Source organism: Neoarius graeffei, chromosome 12, assembly GCF_027579695.1.
Source record: "Neoarius graeffei isolate fNeoGra1 chromosome 12, fNeoGra1.pri, whole genome shotgun sequence".
Classification (NCBI taxonomy): domain Eukaryota; kingdom Metazoa; phylum Chordata; class Actinopteri; order Siluriformes; family Ariidae; genus Neoarius; species Neoarius graeffei.
This window is the reverse complement of record NC_083580.1, coordinates 72928051-72952019: the sequence shown is the minus strand read 5'-3', so window position 1 is coordinate 72952019 and position 23969 is coordinate 72928051. Positions and strand designations below refer to the sequence as shown.

General features: G+C 39.2%; 2 protein-coding genes across 2 annotated transcripts in view; both read left to right on the top strand.

The window, feature by feature from the left end:
• gfpt2 (glutamine-fructose-6-phosphate transaminase 2) overlaps positions 1–8058 on the top strand; it is a 40543-nt gene extending 32485 nt beyond the window's left edge. Inside the window, exons 16-19 of the mRNA XM_060936373.1 lie at positions 838–965; positions 2251–2418; positions 4020–4181; positions 7017–8058. Coding sequence (XP_060792356.1) covers positions 838–965; positions 2251–2418; positions 4020–4181; positions 7017–7061 — 503 coding nt within the window. The 3' untranslated portion in view covers positions 7062–8058. The remainder of the gene's footprint in view (positions 1–837; positions 966–2250; positions 2419–4019; positions 4182–7016) is intronic.
• Positions 8059–14058: 6000 nt separating this feature from the next.
• The window catches only part of mapk9 (mitogen-activated protein kinase 9), a 39118-nt gene continuing 29207 nt past the window's right edge, over positions 14059–23969 (top strand). Inside the window, exons 1-2 of the mRNA XM_060936372.1 lie at positions 14059–14388; positions 22759–22910. Coding sequence (XP_060792355.1) covers positions 22795–22910 — 116 coding nt within the window. The 5' untranslated portion in view covers positions 14059–14388; positions 22759–22794. The remainder of the gene's footprint in view (positions 14389–22758; positions 22911–23969) is intronic.

Here is a 23969-nt window from a genome sequence, read left to right as displayed (position 1 = left end):
AACATCTCACAAAATATCAGGCCATTCTGTGGCCGGGAAGTTATTTAATTTGAGAACATTCCCGAGCAAATAATGTGCATGAAATCGCTCGCTTCGCGCAGTCAAGCAGACAGAGGAAGTCCGTGTGTGTGTGTGTGTGTGTGTGTGTGTGTGTGTGTGTGTGTGTGTACATGCGCAGGTTTACCTTTGACTGTGCACTGACAGTTCTATCATTCTGTCGCTAAACGAACAGCTGATCACACTGAGGTGCTCGCTGGGCGCCGATATTTATTAGTTTAATATTTCCTGCGTTTCCTTTCCTTCGCATGTAACATAACGTCTTTTCTTCTCACTTTCTTTCCGTTACTGTAATCGGTCTTTCACGTTTCATTCGCACACTCACGTCCTCCATTTTTCTGTCCTGTTTCAAATTTGTATCCCACAATGCCTTGCGCGAACAGGGAAAGCCCACCACGTCATGCATGATGTAGGATCTTGAATCAGGTCACGGTGAAGCAAGGAAAAATAGCAGAGAATTTTGGGCCACGTGGAGATAAATTCATTAATTGTTCTGGGTTTTTTAAAAAAATAATAACAAAATTGGAAGTCTGTGATTCGAATTCAGTAGCTTTCAGTCCACTAAACAAAAATAATTAGGTGTCGGGGAAAATCCTTTCTATGACCTACACTTGAAAAATCTGAAAGGCAGGCAGTCTACCTTTAATATTAATCTGGTATTTTATGAAACTCAAATAGTATTTACTTAGCATAATTATGTCCATTGTGTGTGATGATTTAGGGTGCCATTTCTTTTACTTCTTAACTACATTCAACCTTCATTTCTATATATTCACTCAGAGATGATCAAAGAGGTTTTGGCTCTCGATGATCAGATCAAGAGCATAGCTGATGAGCTGTACCAGCAGAGGTCTCTGTTAGTCATGGGTCGTGGATACAACTATGCCACTTGCCTCGAGGGGGCGCTGGTGAGTATAATATATTTCGACCATGATTCTATGAATGACATTTCAGTCATGAGATAGAAATGTAAAGTGTCAACATATAGACCTCTTGCAGTCACGTGACCGGAATGTAAACAGCCGCCATCTTGTCGGTAAAAAACACCGCTGAACACTGCTGCACTCGTGTACAAAATGGATCAATTTCAACCGACGGACTACACGGCTCATTTTGCTAATGAACAGATAACTAGATATATGTCTGAAATAAACGACCTACAGATTAGTGACCCTTATCGATTACCGGACGTAGTTTTCACGACCGTGTCAGTGGATATTGAACTGCCAGCGGAATACCCAGATGTGTATAATCACCTCATTAACTTTCCCTCGCTGTTCAGTGGTGAAGCACTGCATGCTTATAAATCTCTGGACAGTTATCTTTACAGAAATTCAGAATTTGTCAGCCGCCCTCAGATGTGGCATCTTGTAAACAAGAAAATAACAATCCTCATTGGACGGGTAAGTCACTTAAGTATTGAGACCCCGCTGGTCTCGCTATCTCGTCCGGAATGTTGTGCATGCCATGGAAATCGCTACAAACCGTCATTTTCTGCTGGAAACCAATGTCCAGTAAGTCCATACGGTTGTAGTGGATATTGAAGTCCGGTACAGACGAACAACACGCAAAAATACACACAAAAAACATAAAAAACGTGCACAGGTAGGGAGAGCTTGTAGCCGCAGCATCCCCATCATGCGCCGCCATATCCACTATTATGGTTGAATATTTTATATTATCAGTTAGATCAAGTATCAGTAGTCTATCACTATTACTGTATATATGGTATACCTGATAGCAGCAATCCATTTTGCACGCCTGTCAGGGTCCCGTGGCAGCCTACTGTCAAGTGTATGTGAGCATCATGGGTTTACCACACTTGAAAGGGAAGGACTCGGACACAGGATTCCACTCGTCTTATGTTTTATTGATTTTCAGTGGAGTTGACGTTGTAGTAGAATTGTATATAGTAGGGTTTTCCAGAAGAAAAGGTAGAAGCAGAAGTAGAAGGCGGAAATATGGCGTTTGACCGACAAGGTGGCGTCTGTTTACAATCTGGATCGGATGTGACGTCACATGCAAGTGCTCCATACCTTCGAACGTAGTCCAGGTCACTCAGAGAAACATTCAGAAGTCTTTTTGTTTCGCTTTTAAACAACACAGGTGTGTGTAGCTGCTTGAAACGGAAGAATTGAGATCCCAGAGGCTATTCAAATGTCAGTAATTATCAAATAATAATGCATTTTGCAGAAAATTAAGGAGATCACGTACATGCACTCAGAAGGCATTCTGGCTGGAGAGCTGAAGCACGGCCCCTTGGCGCTGGTTGACTACCACATGCCTGTTATTATGGTGATCATGAAAGACTCCTGCTACACCAAGTGTCACAACGCCCTGCAGCAAGTTACAGCCAGACAGGTAACACCAACAGACAATACAATACAATATAATACAATAACTTTATTAGTATTTCCCAATAGGGATTTTCAATTCCAATTTACAATGCAGTAAAAACAAACAACTATTTGCAAGAGAAAACTTACATTTGTATAAACCTGTTCCTGTAATAATCTTGTGATACTCATGATAATCAAAAATACTAATACACTAATCCTAAATCAAATAACAGTTCAAAATCCAAATAAAATAATCCTAGAAATCCAAAATATCCTGAAACTATCCCTAATCCTGAGTTAATGTAATAAGCCAAACTAGATAGAGACTGTAACTAAAGTCACAGTAATTTGCGTTAGCTGTTACAAACCAGGACGTCTGGTCACCGTACCCTATAGATCCGGAACGGTAAGACATAGAGAATGACGGTTAGTGAGGAAAAGTTGCGCCTTGTCGTCCTGAACAAAATAGAAAAGAAGAAGAACAACTTTATTCATCACACGCTTGTGAAATTTCCTCTCTGCATTTAACCCATCTGAAGCAGTGAAAACACACACATACCCAGAGCAGTGGGCAGCCATGCTAACAGCGCCCGGGGAGCAGTTGGAAGTTAGGTGCCTCGCTCAAGGGCACCTCAGCCCAAGGCTGTCCCATATTAACCTAACCGCATGTCTTTGAACTGTGGGGGAAACCGGAGCACTCGAAGGAAACCCATGCGGACACGGGGAGAACATGCAAACTCCACACAGAAAGGCCCTCGCCGGCTGCTGGGCTCGAACCCAGAACCTTCTTGCTGTGAGGTGACCGTGCTAACCATTACACCACCATGCCGCCCCAAAAAACTGATTGTAAAATAATGAAAATTGATGGAGTTATAAGTGATTGAAAAAAATCCCGTTTATCATGGCTCATTCCGGATCAGTGATCCAGATCAGCACCAAAAGTCATAGCAATGTAATTCAGCCCAGAAGTATGCTTTATATGAAATTTGGTGACGATTGGTTGAAAACTGAGGGAGAAATAGCGTCCTAAAAAAAGTTAGGAGGAGAATAAGAAGAAGAAAAAGAAAAGTAGAAAGATCCTGAGTGAGAGTAACAGTTTGCGCCAACGCTGCTAGCACAAATTAATAATCCGAGAAATCTCAACAAAACAAGATCTATACCAGTAAACAAAATCGATAACAATGATCCTGGTCAAAATCACGAAGAGAGAGATTAATTACACAGAAGAAGAAAAAAATAATGAGTTCAGTACTATTCACACACTTTTTAAACATTTATTTATTTATTTATTTATTGTACTAATTGACTAATTGTAATTTGGTGTCAGGAAAAAAAAAACATCAGAATAAATCCATTTCGTGACGAATTATATAAATAAATGTGCATTTTTATTACTATTTTGATCTGTCCTCAACATGAAGTGACACGATGTCCAGAGTCGAGCGATTCGAAAGTAATTTCTATTCATAGCGCAAATTTTAAAGGACTTTGGATGGATTTTTTTTTTTTTTGAGGAAATTTTCCTTAATTCTACGACAGTTATGTAACCAGTGATGCACTTTCCAAGTTATTATTATTTTTCTGCATCTTTCTCCAAGAAAATAAAAATCTTGTGTCTCGTAGGGTCGTCCCATCATCCTGTGCTGCAAAGATGACCTGGAGAGTAGTAAGATGGCATACAGGACCATCGAGCTTCCCCAGACAGTCGACTGCCTGCAGGGGGTCCTGTGCGTCATCCCCATGCAGCTCATGTCCTTCCATCTGGCTGTACTCAGAGGATATGATGTAAGTCAACATCCATCTTCTAGAATTTACAGCACTCAGCTTGACATGGGTTCTCTTAAACCTACATTTTGCCGTTTGTATTATTCAGGATAATTTCCTGTCAGGGCAGAAATGTTACATAATTCATGTACCATAAAGAGGGCCAGACAGAGGTACAGGTTTTTCCTTAAGAATTACACAAAACCAAAGTATGTTGTTGAAAAAAATGATTAAAAACTATACTGGGAAGAAAATTATTCAACGTACTTGAATACGCATCCAAACAAAGCTCCAGTTTTCAATGTATTCAACAGTGTTACATAAGATATCTTTAAAATGTTAACATTTTTAAGAAATGTATGATTATGTACTGTACATTTAGGAAGGATGTCGATCATACAAATCCCGATTTATGTTTTATAGAAATGACAATGTTTTAGAACGAGCGCATTAATATAAACCTTGCGCTGGAACTGCTGTTATAGAAATTAATCAACGTCTTTTGAGTCAGATCTGAGAATTCAGTAAGACTATGCACGAGGTGAAAATGTAATTGAATTTAATTGCATTTAATCTAAACCTTAAAGGAACCTTTAAGTATTTAGTTGTGTATTTAAGTTACCTTTAAGACCAGATCTTAAATTCAGTAGTAAATTTAAGTACCTTTTAGTGAACATTTTAAAATTCATTTTTAAATTCATTAAATATACTAATAATAACTTTCAAGTCAAGTCAAGTCAACTTTATTGTCAAATATGCTATACATGCTCGACATACAGCACAGATGAAATTTCAATCCTCTCTGACCCACGGTGCAAACAGGCAATGCAATAAATAAAAATAGAATAATTGAAAAAAACAAAACAAACAGTATAAATACTCTAGATAGGAACCAGACATAGACTAAACACTCAGACAAACAATTTAAACAGTATAAATAAACAGTATAAACGCTAGATAAAACAAGACATGGACTAAACACTCAGACAATATAAACAGTGTAAACACTAGATAAGAACTACACACAGACTAAACACTCAAACAGACAATATAAACAGTATAAACACTCTAGATATGAACTAGACGTAGACTAAACACTCATATACACACACCAGGGCTTTGAACCGGTTCAAGGAACGAAAACGAAAACCGGGAACTTATTCTATTTCACATGGAACAGAAACGAAACCAGAAACTTTATTATTTTTTATGTTCCGGAACAGAAACACTTATTAAAAATAATGGTAACCGGTTAATACCGGTTTTTATTTCGTTCCTCAAAGTTTCCGTAGCCTACAAATAAAAAAGTCATTCTTCTCCTGCGCAAGTTTCTATGACCCGCTGGGGTTCACTTCCTGTGTGACGTTCGCTGACTTTATGTAGAGAGCGGGAGGGTGGACTACTATCACGTCTCCATATCTTAAATAAGAGGTAAATATTGCAGTCTATCGTTATTCAAAAACGTCAATTTCAAACACGATATCAATATATTTGTCCACGTTAATGAGAGGCTCGCGAACATTAAATGACGTTAACCTCTTTTAGCCTGTCAATGCATATGGGGCTTTCCACTAAGGCTCATACTAGCCAGCCATGACAAACAAGTAGCCAGCCAGGGGGGTGTTAAACACAAAATAAACTCCGCCGAGTGCACGCGCGCGCACGCTACTGCCTCCGCCGAGTGCGCGCGCACACCGCATGTCGGGGCCGCGGATCAACGAAGTCGGCGGGGAATTTGTGGTTATTATCGGTACAAACAGCGCGAATCACAACTTAAATGAGTGCGGTTCAGTTTGACATTATTGTCAGTCCGTTAGATAAACATTTAATTTTATTAAAATCGAAAATTAATATTTAGAACCTGTGGGATACAAAAATAATGGTCATTAAAGTAGCCGGCTGGACTTAATTGTGTGCCAGCTGTATGGCCGGCAGCCGGCGCTTGTGGAAAGCCCTGTATAGGGCCTGACTAGCCTTTGGTAATGCACTAAACAAATTATCTTTCATTTTTGGCACTTTTTCTGTTTGTGTAGATGGGAAGACATACTGAGAATCCAAATCGCCAACATTTGAAATAATAATTGTTTTGAATTATTTCTTGTCTTATTTAATGAAGGTTGTAATAGAATTAGCCTACATTTGGCTTAAGCTGGATGAGACAGAGACATAATTTTATAGCCATTTGTTAAACAGCTGACAGGGAACGTAATTAACCGTTCCGGGAACGAAATTTTTTTTGTTCTAACCGGTTCGGGAACGTCTATTTAATGGTGGAACCCAAAACCGGAAACGTTAAAATTCCGTTTCTGTTCGGAACGAACCAATAGGAAAAAAATTCTGGTTCAAAGCCCTGACACACACACACATAAATTGGTTCAAATAACCAAACAGTCAAGGGCACTTGAGGTATAGCAGACCCTTTACTAGTATTCTTAAAGTAGTAGTAGTAGTGACTTTAAGTACATTTAAATGTTAAATTTAGTAAATTTAACAAAGTGACATCATAAACGTTTGGGGGGGGGGGTTAACAGCATTTCGTTATCTTTAATGTCATGGAAAGTCACTTAAAGTTATGCTAAAATAATTCTTCAGTTATCATCAAATAAATACACTGAAATTTAGCATTTTGTAAACTTTTAGGATATTTTAAGAATATCTTAAAGCTGTTAATTCGTCTAGTGATGGAATAAGAAGAGAAATATTACAGAATTACAGAAGGATCACTGATGAATGATGCGTCAAATGGTTCCTTTGAGAACGCAAGCATTAAACGCTAAAAAGTTCACGACATAATGCGCATGCCTAAGCGTGTTTTTGCAACAAGCACATGCTAATCTAGTACTCTCTCTTCATCAGGTGGACTGCCCAAGGAACCTGGCCAAATCTGTAACAGTGGAGTAACCCGTGATCGGAAAACCGTATATCCTAGTAGCAATGAAATGGAGAACATCTCCCATCCTAGTGCAATTACAAGTGTGTGTGTTTACCTGTAAGACTGTGCGTATGTGTAAATTTTATGCATAATTTATGAATTATGACCAAAACCCACTGAACCAATGTGAAGGTGATTTGTTTTTATGTGCATTCGATCACCTTTATTTCCATAAGTGCCTAAAGTGAAGGGAACCCGAAACTGTGCCTTAAAACCTCTGTGCTCTGGAGAATGTGCTCCGCTTTCCAGAGAACCACAGCCAGGTAGAATGTTTACTTCTTTCATACCAATGTGCAATACTTATAAGCTAACAGGACCCTAAAGACCCTCACAGGGTCGTGTTGGTGAAAGAGAGATGAATGACACATGAAATGGTTTTTGCTCAGATTGAAGTGAAAGTTTAACTGATGACCACAGCACAGGAAAACACTGTAAAGCCACCTGCCCAACAGTTTTCTCATGATACATTTTTATTAGTATTTGTTCAAGTGAATAAAGCATTTTTCTTTTTTTTTCACATTTTTAAAGAACATGTCATTCCTTACATACTGGATAATATAGGGTCAGATTCATGGCATACACTTTTCAGTGACAGATTCTGAAGAACACACCCCGTTGTGTTATGACGTGTACATTAAAAATTTTTTACTTTGAAATATTTACATGATTTAAGTGATTTCATCTATTTATGTTGTGTAGAAATAGATAACTTATTTTATACTTTCTGGGGCTGAGCTTGATTATCAGCTTTCATTGTCCCTGGTTGGTCTTATGTAATTCTTTCTATATTCTACTTCTTTTTATGTTTATATTCATAAATGAAAAATCAGTTTTATTATACTTTTTTTTAAATATGGGATTATGGATGAATGTTTTGCATATAAAGATCAATTATTTGAAAGTATTTGTTATTTCTAACTGTGATCACTTGTAATGAGACAAATGAATAAATCATATATGATTGGATTTGTTGTTGTGTTGATTTCTTTTTGGGGACAAGGAGCTCGGAGGTCAGGATTTCCCTCTAGCAGCTGAAAAGTTGTGTGTTTAAATACCAGAACAACCAAAGAGCCACTACACAGAAACTCCATACAGTACTTTCCATATAACGTACAAATATTCCATCCATCCATTATCTCTAGCCGCTTTATCCTGTTCTACTGGGTCGCAGGCAAGCTGGAGCCTATCCCAGCTGACTACGGGCGAAAGGCGGGGTACACCCTGGACAAGTCACCAGGTCATCACAGGGCTGACACATAGACACAGACAACCATTCACACTCACATTCACACCTACGGTCAATTTAGAGTCACCAGTTAACCTAACCTACATTTCTTTGGACTGGGGGGGAAAACGGAGGAAACCCACACAGACACAGGGAGAACATGCAAACTCCACACAGAAAGGCCCTCGCCGACCGCTGGGCTCGAACCCAGGACCTTCATGCTGTGAAGCAATAGTGCTAACCACTACACCACCGTGCCGCCCCCATATTAAAATCTTAAGTATTTAATAATAATAATAATACATTGTTTTTATTTTCTTTCTTTTCTTATTGAGATGCCATATTTAGATTTTCTTTTTTGATGATTTATAGTAAATAGGTTAGTTTTATTTAGATTTTGAAGCATTTTAGATTGTAAAGTTGATATAGTCCCATTAAACACATGGAATATTGCTAGGACATTTAAAAAAGAGTCACAATCTAGCCAATAAGATGATATTGAGATAAATATGAACTCACAATCATAATCATAGTACATAGGGTGTCAAAGATATTGTATTTTTTTCCTTTCTTTTTGAGATGCAATATTTAGATTTTCTTTTTTCATGACCTATTGTACATAGGTTAGCTTTTTACATTTTGAAGTGTGTTAAACTGTAAAGTTGATACTGTCCCATAGGTTACTCTGGTCACCCTATGGCACTGTATTTGTATGCATTATGAAGTTTAATAAACTGCCTATTATTATTATTATTATTATTATTATTATTATTAATAGTAGTAGTAGTAGTAGGTTCATCTTAAATGTGTTTATAAAGAAGCAAAATGAAGGAAGTTTAGATTACTATACTTATCTGAGAAGTGGCCTGTTCTCACTACTTTGAGTTTTAAAACCGATTTGCTTCATCTGTTCAGAGTCTGTGGAATTACTCAAAAATGAACCGATCCACAAAACTCAGTTCTGAGAATTAATAATAAAAACAAATGTGCTAATCCATTCTCTTACTACTTTACTAAAGACTGTGTGAATGAATGGCTAAGCCTGGGTTTAGCAAAACAAAAGAAACCATCACTTATAATAGTTTTTAATAATATTATTACTTAAGAAAAATACTGTATATAAAGAGTTTATTATTTTTCTAGAAAGATTTGTCCATAGTATTTTTAAAAATAACTTTAAAATGCTTGTATGTTTTGAGGAATATTAATATTTGATGTGTCATAGCTAAGCTAAAGACTGTGTGAATGAATGACTAGCCTGGGTTTAGCAAAACAATAAAACATCACTTGTAATAGTTTTTAATAGTAATATTACTAAACAAATATTTTAATATTTTGCTTGAAAGACTTGTCCATACATTTTAAAAAAAGAACTTTAAAATGCTTGTATGTTTATGAGGAATATTAATATTTAATGTGTTATAAGTAGCTACAGTAAGCTAAAGAATATGAATGAATTAATGAATGAATGAATGAATGGTCTGGGTTTAGCAAAAAAAATATCACTTGTAATAGTTTTAAATAATAATATAACTTAACAAATACATATTAATATTTTTCTCGAAAGACTTGTCCATACTATTTTTTAAAAAAGAACTTTAAAATGCTTGTATGTTCATGAGGAATACTGATATTTAATGTGTCATAAGTAGCTAAGCTAAAGACTGTGTGAATGAATGACTAGCCTGGGTTTAGCAAAACAATAAAACATCACTTGTAATAGTTTTTAATATTAATATTACTAAACAAATATAGTTTAATATTTTGCTTGAAAGACTTATCCAAACATTTAAAAAAAAATTTAAAGCTTGTATGTTTATGAGGAATATTAATATTTAATGTGTCATAAGTACAGTAGCTAAGCTAAAGACTGTGTGAATGAATGACTAGCCTGGATTTAGCAAAACAAAAAAAATCACGTGTAATAGCTTTTAATAATAATATTACAAAACAAATATATTTTAATATTTTACTTGAAAGACTTGTCCATACTATTTTTAAAAAGAACTTTAAAATACTTGTGTGTTTATGAGGAATATTTCTATTTAATGTGTCATAAGTAGCTAAGCTAAAAACTGTGAATAAATGACTAGCCTGGATTTAGCAAAACAAAAAAACATCACGTGTAATAGTTTTTAATAATAATATTACTAAACAAATATATTTTAATATTTTGCTTGAAAGACTTGTCTATAAATTTTTTTAAAAAGAATTTTAAAATGCTTGTATGTTTATGAAGAATATTAATATTTAATGTGTCATAAGTAGCTAAGCTAAAGACTGTCTAAATGAATGAATGACTAGCCTGGGTTTAGCAAAACAAAAAAACATCGCGTGTAATAGTTTTTAATAATAATATTACAAAACAAATATATTTTAATATTTTTCTAGAAAGACTTGCCCATACTATTTTTAAAAAGAACTTTAAAATACTTGTGTGTTTACGAGGAATGTATCCTTAGCTAAAACTCTGTAAATAACAGTGGTGAACACTAACGCTATCACAACTTTCATTGGGTTTTCTATTTGTAAATAATTTTGCATTAAACACATTTAAGATGACTTGTTGGTGTGTTTTCAGTCTACTAAACTGATTTCTTTGATATTGGATTAAGTGTAATGTAATAAAATGTAGTTTTAAAAAAAGTGAACAAGACTGACTGGGTACAAAATGTAGGGGAAGTTTATAATAACATTTTATTAAAAATGTGTTACATTTCAAAATAAGACTGGTTGGATATGTTTTGGACCAAAAAATATATATTTTAGCTTATTTTTCTAGTACTTTATTAGGACGTGTGACCACATACCTGTCAACCCTCCCGTTTTTCCTGGGAAATCCCTTATTTTGACTTATTTCCCGCTGTCTTCCCGTTTTTTTAATTTTCCCGAAAATATCCTGTATTTTCACAATATAAAAAAGTCGGTAGGTCCAGAATTCATGATGCGCCTCTGACAGGAGTTTACAGCAGGAAGTCGGGCCATGAATTCACGTCCCCGCCCTCTCAGGCATCAGTAATTACAGAACTCCGTCCGGAGGCGAGGCTGAACAAGTGATTAGGTCTGAGGTGAAGATGGCGATGCTAATAGCTAAGAAAAACATTAGCCTCTCTTTCTTTGAAAGAGACGGGATATTTGACGGGATAACTTTACCCGTCAAACTCTTTCTTGGATTGACGGGTAAAGTTATCAATTGGTTAAATTCATACTTAAAAGATAGAAGCTTCTTTGTTACCCTGGGAAATTGTTCCTCAACGTCAATGTCCTTGACCTGTGGTGTCCCCCAGGGGTCGATTCTTGGACCATTACTTTTCAACCTTTATATGCTCCCACTTGGGCAAATTATCAATAAAAATTCAATTTTGTATCACTGCTATGCAGATGACACCCAAATTTATTTTGCTCTATCACCTAATGATTATGCCCCCCTTGAATGTCTCTACCAGTGTATCGATCAAATCAATAGCTGGATGTCACAAAATTTTCTTCAGCTGAACACAGATAAAACAGAGGTAATTCTATTTGGAAAAAAAGATGAAAGACTCAGGATTACCACTATTCTTGACACAAAAGGGATTAAAACTAAAGAAATGGTTAAAAATCTTGGTGTTTTCATTGACAGTGAGCTAAACTTTGACAGTCACATGAAAGCAATCACTAAAACGGCATTTTATCACCTAAAAAACATTTCCAAACTAAGAGGACTTATGTCAAAAAATGATCTGGAAAAACTAATACATGCCTTCATCTCTAGTAGGGTTGATTACTGCAATGGCCTTTTCACAGGCCTGCCAAAAAAGACCATCAAACGACTTCAGCTGGTTCAAAATGCAGCGGCTAGGGTTCTCACACGAACAAAAAGAACCGAGCACATTACTCCAATTCTAAGGTCCCTTCACTGGCTTCCAGTAAGCTACAGAATTGACTTTAAAGTATTGCTGCTGGTATACAAATCTCTAAATGGTACAGGGCCCAATTACGTCTCTGATATGTTGCAGCGGCCTAACCCAATCAGATCTACCAGATCAAAACAGAAAAATTTACTATTAAAACCAGTTGTTAAAACAAAGTATGGTGAAGCAGCTTTTAGCTACTATGCAGTACAGCTATGGAACCAACTGCCAGAGGACATTAAAAATGCTCCTGCTGTTAGCAGCTTCAAATCTAGGTTAAAGGCCAAGCTGTTTTCAGATGCTTTCTGTTAAATAATTAATATTGTCTTCTTTACAATTTTTATAATCTTTACTTTCTCTACATGTTTTAAATTTACTTTAATTTTATTCTATTTTATTCTTTATTCTATTCTGCTGGTTTCTTTTTTCTCCTCCTATTTGAACTACTACTTCATTTTATTATTTTATTTTTACTATTGTTTAATTATTATTATTTTCTTTTAATTCTTTTAATTAATTGTTTTAGAATAAAAATAAAATTATTTTATGTAATTTTATTTCTCTATTGTTTACTGTTTTTACTTCTGTAAAGCACATTGAACTGCCATTGTGTATGAAATGTGCTATATAAATAAACTTGCCTTGCCTTTGATTTCAACAAGTGCGTGGCTGGATGTTCCCAGACTCTTCCCTCGCAAAGAAATTTTCCATAGGGAAAACGAAAGCCTCCCAAATAATCAAAGGTAAGCTACACATGTTTACATTAAGTATGTCCTGGCTAAGACCTCATAAATAGCCTAGTGTAAACTAATTGGTGTATTAACTGTTTTATCCACTCATTGTCTATTTTATTTTCTATCTGAAACATCTCATCTCATTATCTCTAGCCGCTTTATCCTTCTACAGGGTCGCAGGCAAGCTGGAGCCTATCCCAGCTGACTACGGGCGAAAGGCGGGGTACACCCTGGACAAGTCGGCAGATCATCACAGGGCTGACACACTCACGCTCAATTTAGAGTCACCAGTTAGCCTAACCTGCATGTCTTTGGACTGTGGGGGAAACCGGAGCACCCGGAGGAAACCCACGCGGACACGGGGAGAACATGCAAACTCCACACAGAAAGGCCCTCGCCGGCCCCGGGGCTCGAACCCAGGACCTTCTTGCTGTGAGGCGACGGCGCTAACCACTACACCACCGTGCCGCCCTATCTGAAACATACCCATTTTAAATCACTCTTGGTTTAATATCTTCTATTACTCTTTATTACTCTATCTATCTATCTATCTATCTATCTATCTATCTATCTATCTATCTATCTATCTATCTAGTGTTCTGAGGCCATGGCTATGGTAAAACCATAATAAATTGCAATGGAATTTAATTTATTGACTGGTTATACAATGACCTTTCTTATTTTAACATAAGATACGTATTTTAGCCCTTAATTTGAGAAATAACTGGTACCACTGAAAGCAAATAAAAATAAATGTATAGTTTATTCACAAATGCACTCTATAAACCATAAGCATATTGAGTTTGGGTCTTGGCTATCACCAACATGCACCAGAGTACAGGAAATCACAAATACTAGATAGAAAATCGCCCCCCATTCAACTACACACCCACTTTTGGTGAAGGGTATGACTTTCCGAAATTTTCCCTTATTCTGAGTCAAAAATCTGAGAAATATCCCTTTTTTTCCAAACCTCAAAGTTGACAGGTATGGTGACCAGAGCTACAATCCATACTTCCGTTCTAAATAGTATGCAGAAAAGTGCCGTTGTTGGTTTACTGTAGCGTGCTCTTTAGTGCGTTAGTATGTACTAGTTAGCATGGTTGTAACTTTAGCTCTTTGCTCCATAGTGAACTTCCAAGTTGAGCTGTCGGTAAGGCCATGACGTCATTCCGGCTCTCTCACTCGCTCGCTCATACACACACACTGGCTATCCAGCAGACCTCCGCCCCTGCAACCATGCTGCCGAAACACAGGCAACACTTCGGATTTTACCCCGAAAGCCCTTAGAGAAGGAGAAGACCGGACTCTCCTGAGTCGCCTCGCGGACTTAGCAGACACCGTGACCGGGCAGAGGCGCTTCCGCAGTCCGGCCGTTGTGCGTGTAGCCATTAGCTGGCGTGTATGGGAGTGAACTGGAGAAAAGCGAGGAGCTGAGGAGGAGGTAAGCTTCCATCCATCCATCCATCCAGCAAGCAAGCAAGCAGGCTAATGACAAGTCTGTCCGGCTAACACTGCACTTCACACACATTTTAGCTCGTTTTCAGCCCTGTTTCCGAGCTCTGGCTTCAGTTTGCCTGGAGTTTTCCATCGAGTTTGTGTTTGTGACGCGCCGTGCATGCAGTGTTGGCTGGGTTGTGTTGGCTTAACCTTGGCCGCCCAACACACAACTGCACAGTTTTAGCTTCCAAGCTACCAAAAACACACATTTGTAACTCATTCACTGTTCACTTCAGGAGCAAATTAAACGCTGTCGCTTTGTTTCAGCTTTATATTGTTCATATAATTGTGCTTTAGCCGTGTTTACCCGAAGCTAACATGCTAATATTATGTACTGTATGTACACTGAGGTAACATCTCTGACCTGTGGCTCATTCTGAAATGGTAATTCACGGCATTTTAAAACATTTTACATCCAGTATAAGTGTTTAATTGCATTTATGACAGTTATAAAAATTACAATTGGGTGTAAAGAAGCAGCTTAACTAATTAGGAAGTGGTGAAAACAGGCTCCGGCCACTTCTTAATGCATACTAGGGTACTAAATAGTGTGTGAGGATAGATAGTGTGCAGTGTCTTGCGGTGTACTGTTTAGTACGGAAGTATGCACTGTGAGATGCAGTGACGTAACTGAATTGAACTTGGATCTAATAGCTGGATGTGCTGCCATTAGGACAATTTCTTGTGTATTTTGCATGTCAGGCTTTCCTTTAGGTGTTTAATAAAATGCATTTAAAATAACTACTGATACAAGGGTTGTGCGAATCTTTAGTACTATGTATTTTAGTATATAGTATAGGATGAGATCAGATTTGTGTATCAGATGATGCTTGGTACTGAGACTGATATCTACTCTGGTCAACAACCTGACTTTCTAAAGCTCTTGTTGGCAAGTTATGCAAATCCATCAGAGGTGCTGAGGTGGAGTCGATTTAACACTGGGTTGTCTTTGTTGGGCCGGTCAAAATCACAGTCTTGCAGCGTCAAATCAGAAGAGATCAGGATTACTGGATAATAGGGCTGTAACGATACACCCAACTCACGATTCGATTCGTATCGCGATTTTTGACCCACGATTCGATACACCCACGATTTTTTAAAATGTTTTTTTTTAAAGTAGTAAATTTGACTTATTAACATTTACTTACTTACATTAACTATTTAATAACAAATAATTCAGACCACTGCAGAGAATGAGTAATATGTAATTACATGCAAATTACATGCAAAAATGAACAAATGTATATCCAAAGATTGTTTTATTTCTCAAAATAATACTGTTGAGCCGGAAGCTCTGGTTTTTTTTCGGTTCTGAAAGTCATTTTTCCAAAACGTGTAAATCCGTTAAGATTTTTTTTTGGGGGGGGGGAGGGGGGTATAGGGGTGGCTCTCTCACTCTCATAGGGCCAATGATTTTCTGTGATCGCGGCAAACAGACGGAAATTACGGAATTTTTATAGTGAAACATTGCTCGCGTGTCAAAATGTAACTGCCGCAGAAGGCTTCCGCCCAAGCAGATGCTCAGTGTTGCCACATACTGTAACGTTTTCCATCCCAAAATATGTTCAAAACCAGCCAAAAAACACCTAAAACCGCCCAATCTGGCAACACTGCATGCCTTTCCGGTCAAGTGATTGTGATTGGCTTGTGGCACATCTAGCCAGCCAATGAGCTGCTTGTTTACAGATTCGCTCCCCACGTCGCAACCAGAATGGCGACCGCTTAAAAGAAATGAATGCTCTGCCAGTGGCGAGTGTGGACGTTGCGTGACTCGCAGAAGATTGTCGCAGGTCGGCGAAAAAACTACTTACTAATAGATATAAAAAATAAAAGTAATTTAAGTAAGTTTAAAATGTAATTTAAATAAAAAGTAAAGTATTCATAAATTGAAGTTTGGAAGCACCTCTGTTTTTGGGCTGAGGAGAAGTTTGAAAGGGTGTACCGCGATTCTGCCTTCTTGTATCGCGACACGGATCGTGGCTCTGCATATCGCGATTTCGATTTCAATACGCATATTGTTACAGCCCTACTGGATAAGGTGTCAAATCTGATCTGATATCTGTCGATCTGGGGTTTCAGGTCAGCATCTGTTCTGAGAGAGAGGGAGAGAGATGCTCAGGATCAGATCGGTGCTGATACTAGTTCTGTTGACTATCTGGATTTGATTCGAGTTACTAAGACATTTAGCGTTTACATGTTTTGGAAGGAATGTCTCTGTCTGTCTGTCTGTTTGTTTATTTATTGATTTATTTCCAGCCATACACCCACCCTCCCCTCCCGCCGTCGCTCTTTTCCTATCACTGTGATTTATGATGTCAGATGACGTCATCGTATTTAATCTTAGGACATGATTAAAGAGTCGTGGCTCATACCTCAGCCTGGAGCTCATCACGAATCGCATGAGTGGAGTGGAGTAGAGTGTTAGGACTCAAATTTTGATAAGCACCATTACTCAATGTTTAGAATGGAGTCCAATTTAACCACAGCTCGTAAAAGACAAAAAGAGGAATAACGCAGGATGAGGAGGGCAGGAACGACCCCCCCGGCTGAAGGTCTGTCATGCTTTTCTAGGTCACCGGACTATTTACATACAGTATCGTCAGGCTCTTGAGTGTCACAGGCGCACTCTCCACGTTCCTCTGTGTAGATTTGTCAATCGACTTCTGGATTTTGCAGCGTGATGCATCCTTGTTAGCTTGTCTTGCTCGTAATTACTAACCTCTTCAGTCCATCACTTTGTCTGGATTTGAATTGCTTTCCTTATCAGGCTTTAGCTCCATCGTTACTGAGCAAACAAACTGCAGTAAATTTAAAAAAATAAATAATTCCTCCTCTCTCACAGTTTGGGAAATATGGGAATGAAGTGCCAGAAGAGAGAGAGAGTCAAGGTGAGTGGGACCCGTTTGCTGCACTCTCTGCTTTCTTTGTGTGATTTAGCACCAGAGGGGTTCAGCGCAGCAGAATGGATTTGTTCAACACAGAGAGAGTTGTATTTTAGCTGTCATGTCCCTAAGGTTTTTTTTTTTTTTTTTTTGGGCCACCTTTCAGAAGGATGTGTATTTCACTGTCGAAGACATGTAGCTGAGACCAGGATTTGTGCATTCTGATAACTGTAGGAGGAAAAAATGGACGACATGGCTCCATGCCCTTCTGTTCTATAGAATCCAAAATATGAAACCAAGATTCTTCTGCCATGTTGTCAAATTTGGAGCCAGAGTCTGCGCAGTAGAGACGAGTCAAAGTCGGGTACACCTACTCATTTGGTAGGCCTGCCCCCTTCTCCAATTCCAGGGTCCAGCGCATCGCCAAGGCTGTCAATCACGTCATTCCCAAATATATCCATGCCTTTTACAACCCCGATTCCAAAAAAGTTGGGACAAAGTACAAATTGTAAATAAAAATGGAATGCAATGATGTGGAAGTTTCAAAATTCCATATTTTATTCAGAATAGAACATAGATGACATATCAAATGTTTAAATTGAGAAAATGTATCATTTAAAGAGAAAAATTAGGTGATTTTAAATTTCATGACAACAACACATCTCAAAAAAGTTGGGACAAGGCCATGTTTACCACTGTGAGACATCCCCTTTTCTCTTTACAACAGTCTGTAAACGTCTGGGGACTGAGGAGACAAGTTGCTCAAGTTTAGGGATAGGAATGTTAACCCATTCTTGTCTAATGTAGGATTCTAGTTGCTCAGCTGTCTTAGGTCTTTTTTTGTCGTATCTTCCGTTTTATGATGCGCCAAATGTTTTCTCTGGGCGAAAGATCTGGACTGCAGGCTGGCCAGTTCAGTACCCGGACCCTTCTTCTACGCAGCCATGATGCTGTAATTGATGCAGTATGTGGTTTGGCATTGTCATGTTGGAAAATGCAAGGTCTTCCCTGAAAGAGACGTCGTCTGGACGGGAGCATATGTTGCTCTAGAACCTGGATATACCTTTCAGCATTGATGGTGTCTTTCCAGATGTGTAAGCTGCCCATGCCACACGCACTAATGCAACCCCATACCATCAGAGATGCAGGCTTCTGAGCTGAGCGCTGATAACAACTTGGGTCGTCCTTCTCCTCTTTAGTCCGAATGACACGGCGTCCCTGATTTCCATAAAGAACTTCAAATTTTGATTCGTCTGACCACAGAACAGTTTTCCACTTTGCCACAGTCCATTTTAAATGAGCCTTGGCCCAGAGAAGACGTCTGTGCTTCTGGATCATGTTTAGATACGGCTTCTTCTTTGAACTATAGAGTTTTAGCTGGCAACGGCGGATGGCACGATGAATTGTGTTCACAGATAATGTTCTCTGGAAATATTCCTGAGCCCATTTTGTGATTTCCAATACAGAAGCATGCCTGTATGTGATGCAGTGCCGTCTAAGGACCCGAAGATCACGGGCACCCAGTATGGTTTTCCGGCCTTGACCCTTACGCACAGAGATTCTTCCAGATTCTCTGAATCTTTTGATGATATTATGCACTGTAGATGATGATATGTTCAAAGTCTTTGCAATTTTACACTGTCGAACTCCTTTCTGATATTGCTCCACTATTTGTCGGCGCAGAATTAGGGGGATTGGTGATCCTCTTCCCATCTTTACTTATGAGAGCCGCTGCCACTCCAAGATGCTCTTTTTATACCCAGTCATGTTAATGACCTATTGCCAATTGACCTAATGAGTTGCAATTTGGTCCTCCAGCTGTTCCTTTTTTGTACCTTTAACTTTTCCAGCCTCTTATGCCGCTTTTCCACTACAAACGCGGCTGAGTCGGGCTGAGCCGTGCCGTGCTGAGTCAGGCTGAGCGGGGCTGTTGGAGTTGCATTTCGACTACAACTGCGCTGAACCGTGCTGGCTGGAAGTGGGTGGACACATTGGGTGGAGTTAGCGAAAGTGGGTGGACGTCAGTTGATGTCGTTAAGCAGCGCAAACAGTGACATCAGTGAGCTTTTAAGCGGTAGTCTCACGACCCGAATAGTAAACAATAAACATGGAGGACATGGAGTCGTTAGTGTTGCTGGTCTTGGTGCTGTGGCTTGTTGCCACCGACAACGCCAACAGATACTGGCAAGAGCGTATAGATGAGGCGAGGCGCATAAGGCTTCATAATTCTCGTAATTCGTAATTCTCCTTCTTCCGGGTTTACGGTGTTTACAGATCCCAGCGCGCTCGCGGGGCGTGTGTGGGCATGTGAGGACACTCCTCCTCACCAATCAGTGCACAGGGGAGTGTCTCCTCACACCCCTAGCCCCACTCGGCTCGCTTTGGCTCGCTTCAGCCCCACTCCAAAACGGTGCGAGTTTTGGGTGCTAAGCAGGGCTGAAGCGAGCTGAGTCGTGCTGGTTTTTGGTAGTCGAAACGCGAGCCGTGTCGGGCTGAAGTGAGCTGAAAAAGGGTAGTGGAAAAGGGCCATTATTGCCCCTGTCCCAACTTTTTTGAGATGTGTTGCTGTCATGAAATTTCAAATGAGCCAATATTTGGCATGAAATTTCAAAATGTCTCACTTTCATTTGCCTATGTTCTAATGTGAATACAATATCAGTTTTTGAGATTTTGTAAATTATTGCATTCCGTTTTTATTTACAATTTGTACTTTGTCCCAACTTTTTTGGAATCGGGGTTGTATGATGTTTAACTATTATTTGCCAAAGGTGAAACAAATATCGGTGAATAACAACAGAGTCAAAGTCGAAGTTATTATTCAGGCTAGTTTGCACTTTAGTGGGCGCAATTCCGCCATGCTGTTTACGTTTACCGAGCCTAGCGGTGTTTGAGTGAATTTAAGCAGGAGTTCAGGGGCAGTAGCCCCTGTATTATCAATACCTAATACCTTATTTAGGTATTGGTAATACCAGTACCTCAAACAACAATACCTAGAACAATTCCTTGTTTTATTATATGTCGAAGTCATCAAAACCGGTGTTTGTCTGGGTTAGGGTTATTTGCGCCCACTAAAGTGCAGTAGTCCCATTATTCACCGAAACTGAGACGGCTACACAACTTTTAGTATAAATACATGAGTGATTTTTTTTTTTTTTAAAGTAAATCGTATTTAAAAAATGTATTTCAATTTTCAAAAGTGGCATGCAAATATAATGCGTGCAGATTTGTCACTTATCTCTGCCGACTCACATAAAATACTTTTGTTTTGAAATTGATAAAATAAATCTCAATCCCAGCTTGCCTTTGAATAGTTTTAGACCAAACTTCGTAGCATCTTTGACCGGCGAGTGGCCTTGTGGTTGGCGTGTCCACCTCTCGATCGGGAGATCGCGAGTTCGACTCACGGTCGGGTCATTCCAAGGACCATCATAAAAATGATACCTACTGTCGTCTGGCAAGGCACACTGCAATACAGATGCGAGTGGGGAGTCAGACTCTCTCGTGGTTACTAGAGGACTAGCCCCCCACTGTAACCCTAGCTATGTAATAGGCGAGAGGTCGAGGGCTACAGAAACGAAGCTCTGCGCCGCCCTGTGCGCGACAGGCATGGGAAGGACTTTGGATTTGGTCGTAGCATCTTTATTGCTTTTAGGAACAGCATTTTTTTTTCCATCATTTGTAATTCTTCCTCACTCGCGGTGACGAAGCGATTGGCCGCCATTTTGCCGAGTCGCTCAAGGCGATTATTGAGAAGTATTCTGAATTTCTCGACCAATCAGTGCGTAGGATTTCCTATAATCACCTCCGTATTTATACGACAGTAGAATAACTTTTTAAAAGCTTATTTCTGGGGAAAATAAAAATCCGTAGAGATCAGCATTGGGAAAAGAAGCTGTTCGGTTTAGACACTAGATCGAAAGACAGTTTAGATAAGAAAACTAAGATGTTGAGATATTTTTTTTTTTTTTTGAAACTCATAGGGATGGGCGGAGCTATATATTATACCACAGCCAGCCAGTAGGGGCGCTAGACTTATAGTTTCACCACCTTTTTGAGACGTTCCGCTGTCCATGTTTGTTTTTTAAAATCATTGGCGCATACAAATCGATGTCTCCATCTGTACGTTTCGGTATGAGCACATGTTTGGTTTTTGTTTTAGTGATGTTTCACTGTGTGACTGTGCAGTTGGTACTTAGTGGTAAGTACAGTGTCTTGGAAATGTGACGAATGCCTTTCTAAAGGTCACGTTAATTTGTTTTGACATGGTGTAAGCCTGATTATTATCATTTAGCTCTCTGCTGAGACAGTGCTGATATTTAGGACAGTGTTTGTTGGGGGAACACTGAGGAGTGAAGCTTTTAGAACGACTTCCTGCAGAAACTGCAGATTATAACATCTCTAACGCGATATAATTTGGTCACGTTTCTTTTAAGTTTATTCGCCGAGTCGAATCTTCGAGCATCCTCGAGAGAGACAACAGCAAAGACGTATCCAGTTAATGAACCCAACCATCATCGATCATCCATCTTCTCTCTCTTCTGTAGTCTTCTCAGCCAGGCAGATATAGCCTATCATGCCATACTTTTCATCAGCTTGATTTTTTTTTTTTGATTATTGATCTGTATACTTCAGCAAAATGCCGTAAGCACATTGTGTTAATTTCTTACCGTAAAAATGGTATGACTGCTCCAGCCTGTTGACAGAAGTAGCTCCATGAATATATTGGATTATAGAGCTCTCTTTTTAACCTGATTACGTTCATCCATTTCTATGCCGGATCAGACAGCCTTATTACGAAGCTAGTTGAACCTTCGCAAAGCCTCTGCTTATGGTGTTAAAGCCTTAGCGAGTGTGGAAATGCTAATCATGTTAATCTTGCTAGGATTGGCGCAATGTATGTGATTCATACCTGTTCACTGTTCATCAACGCATAAGAACGAGAGGAGACTTTTAAGAGGTTAAGAGAAGACAGAAGTTTAGCGAGATGTCGAGAGAGGGTCCTGTTGAGCATAATCAGTTCTTTATTCTTGTATAAACTCGAGGACGCCTGGTCGACTCGCGTCACCATGTTTTCCGTGCGCGGCTGTCAGGCAGTGATCGGATACTGATTAGAAAGTCACTAATTATGATGATAAGTAGGATTGCTGTCGAAGCATGGCATTATCTTGGTCTCGTTGATGAGTTAATATTGGATTCTAGTAGTCGTTTTTCTGATATTAGCCTCACTGATTTTAATGAAGCTTCATGTCTGGTGGTGGTTCTTGTATGAGTCATTCAGGGAGTCATTTCCCCAAACGCAGCTCGGAGCCGAGCTGGCGAGGGATGAGTGTGCACACTAAGCGATGACTTGGCGTAATATCTCTCAGCAAAGTGCATCATCTCTCTCTCGCTCTCACTCTCCTGTTTTTTTTTTTTCCTTTCAACCTTCTAAGGTCTGAATTGTCCAGCGGGACTCAGCTAGAGGAGCCATGACTGAAGGGGAAGGACATTTTTACAGCGTGCAGGTGGGAGACTCGACCTTCACAGTGCTGCGGCGGTATCAGCAGCTCCGCACTATCGGCTCTGGAGCACAGGGCATCGTCTGGTGAGTGGGCACCGAGTGTCACCTCCGTCACACCACCTCCATCAGTGTAACCCATTAACACTGGTATCGATGAAGAACTGATCTGTTCTTCTGATGTGGAAAAAACTACAACTCCAAACAGCCTTAAATATTACCTGTTGAAAAATATTACTGCTGGTTTATGAAGCAAAGAGTCATATGAATAGCGACGGAAAGGGGGTGTGGCCTTTGTGATGGCACTTATGGTTTTCTACCCGAGGTCACATACTGCTTTGTAGCCTTAGCATTTAGGAGGAGTGAAAGATTCGGATCGTTACATGGCTCTGTGAACCCCAAACAAGAAATTTATTGATGGCGTAGCTCACTCCGGCCCCGTCTAGTCCAGAAAGAACGATCTAAAGTGGGCAATAAATGTTGCAAGCTATATACACTATATAGAAGCAATATCCACCCTAGGAATACCAACCTGTTTGCCAGAAAGAATCCAAAACGGCGAGGAATTGACCGAGAAGAAGCGATTTTTGTTGAACTGTTAATTATTAAGGCTTAATTAGTCCGTAACGTCATTAATAATTGTAATTAAGCAAATCTGGGTAGAAGTTATATGCACCCTAGGTCCTCCTACCATCATGCCAGAAAGAATCAAAATCGGTGAAGAATTGAGGGTGAAGTGATTTGTGTGGAAACTGCTCGTTAGGGATTGATTAATTACTCCATATCTTCATTATTAATTGCAATTATGCAAATTTGCGTAAAAGCTGTTATATGCACCCCAGGCAGACTGATCTTCCTGCCAAAAAGAACAAAAATCAGTGAAGAATTGAGAAAGAAGAGGCGATTTTCATGAAATGTCGACGATGCCAGACAGCACGTGATGGCATAAACTCATCACCTGTCGGCCGGATGAGTTAATAATAATGACCGTCAGAACCTGAAGTGGTTCGGTAAGCAGGTTCTAGAGAAGGTGCTAAGATGCTGGAAAGTGGTTTTACTTTCACTTCTTGAAGAAGGCATCCAGGTGATTTACATCAGAGTTCACAGACCTACAGGTACCTACATAATTATTGGTTTGTCCTGTGG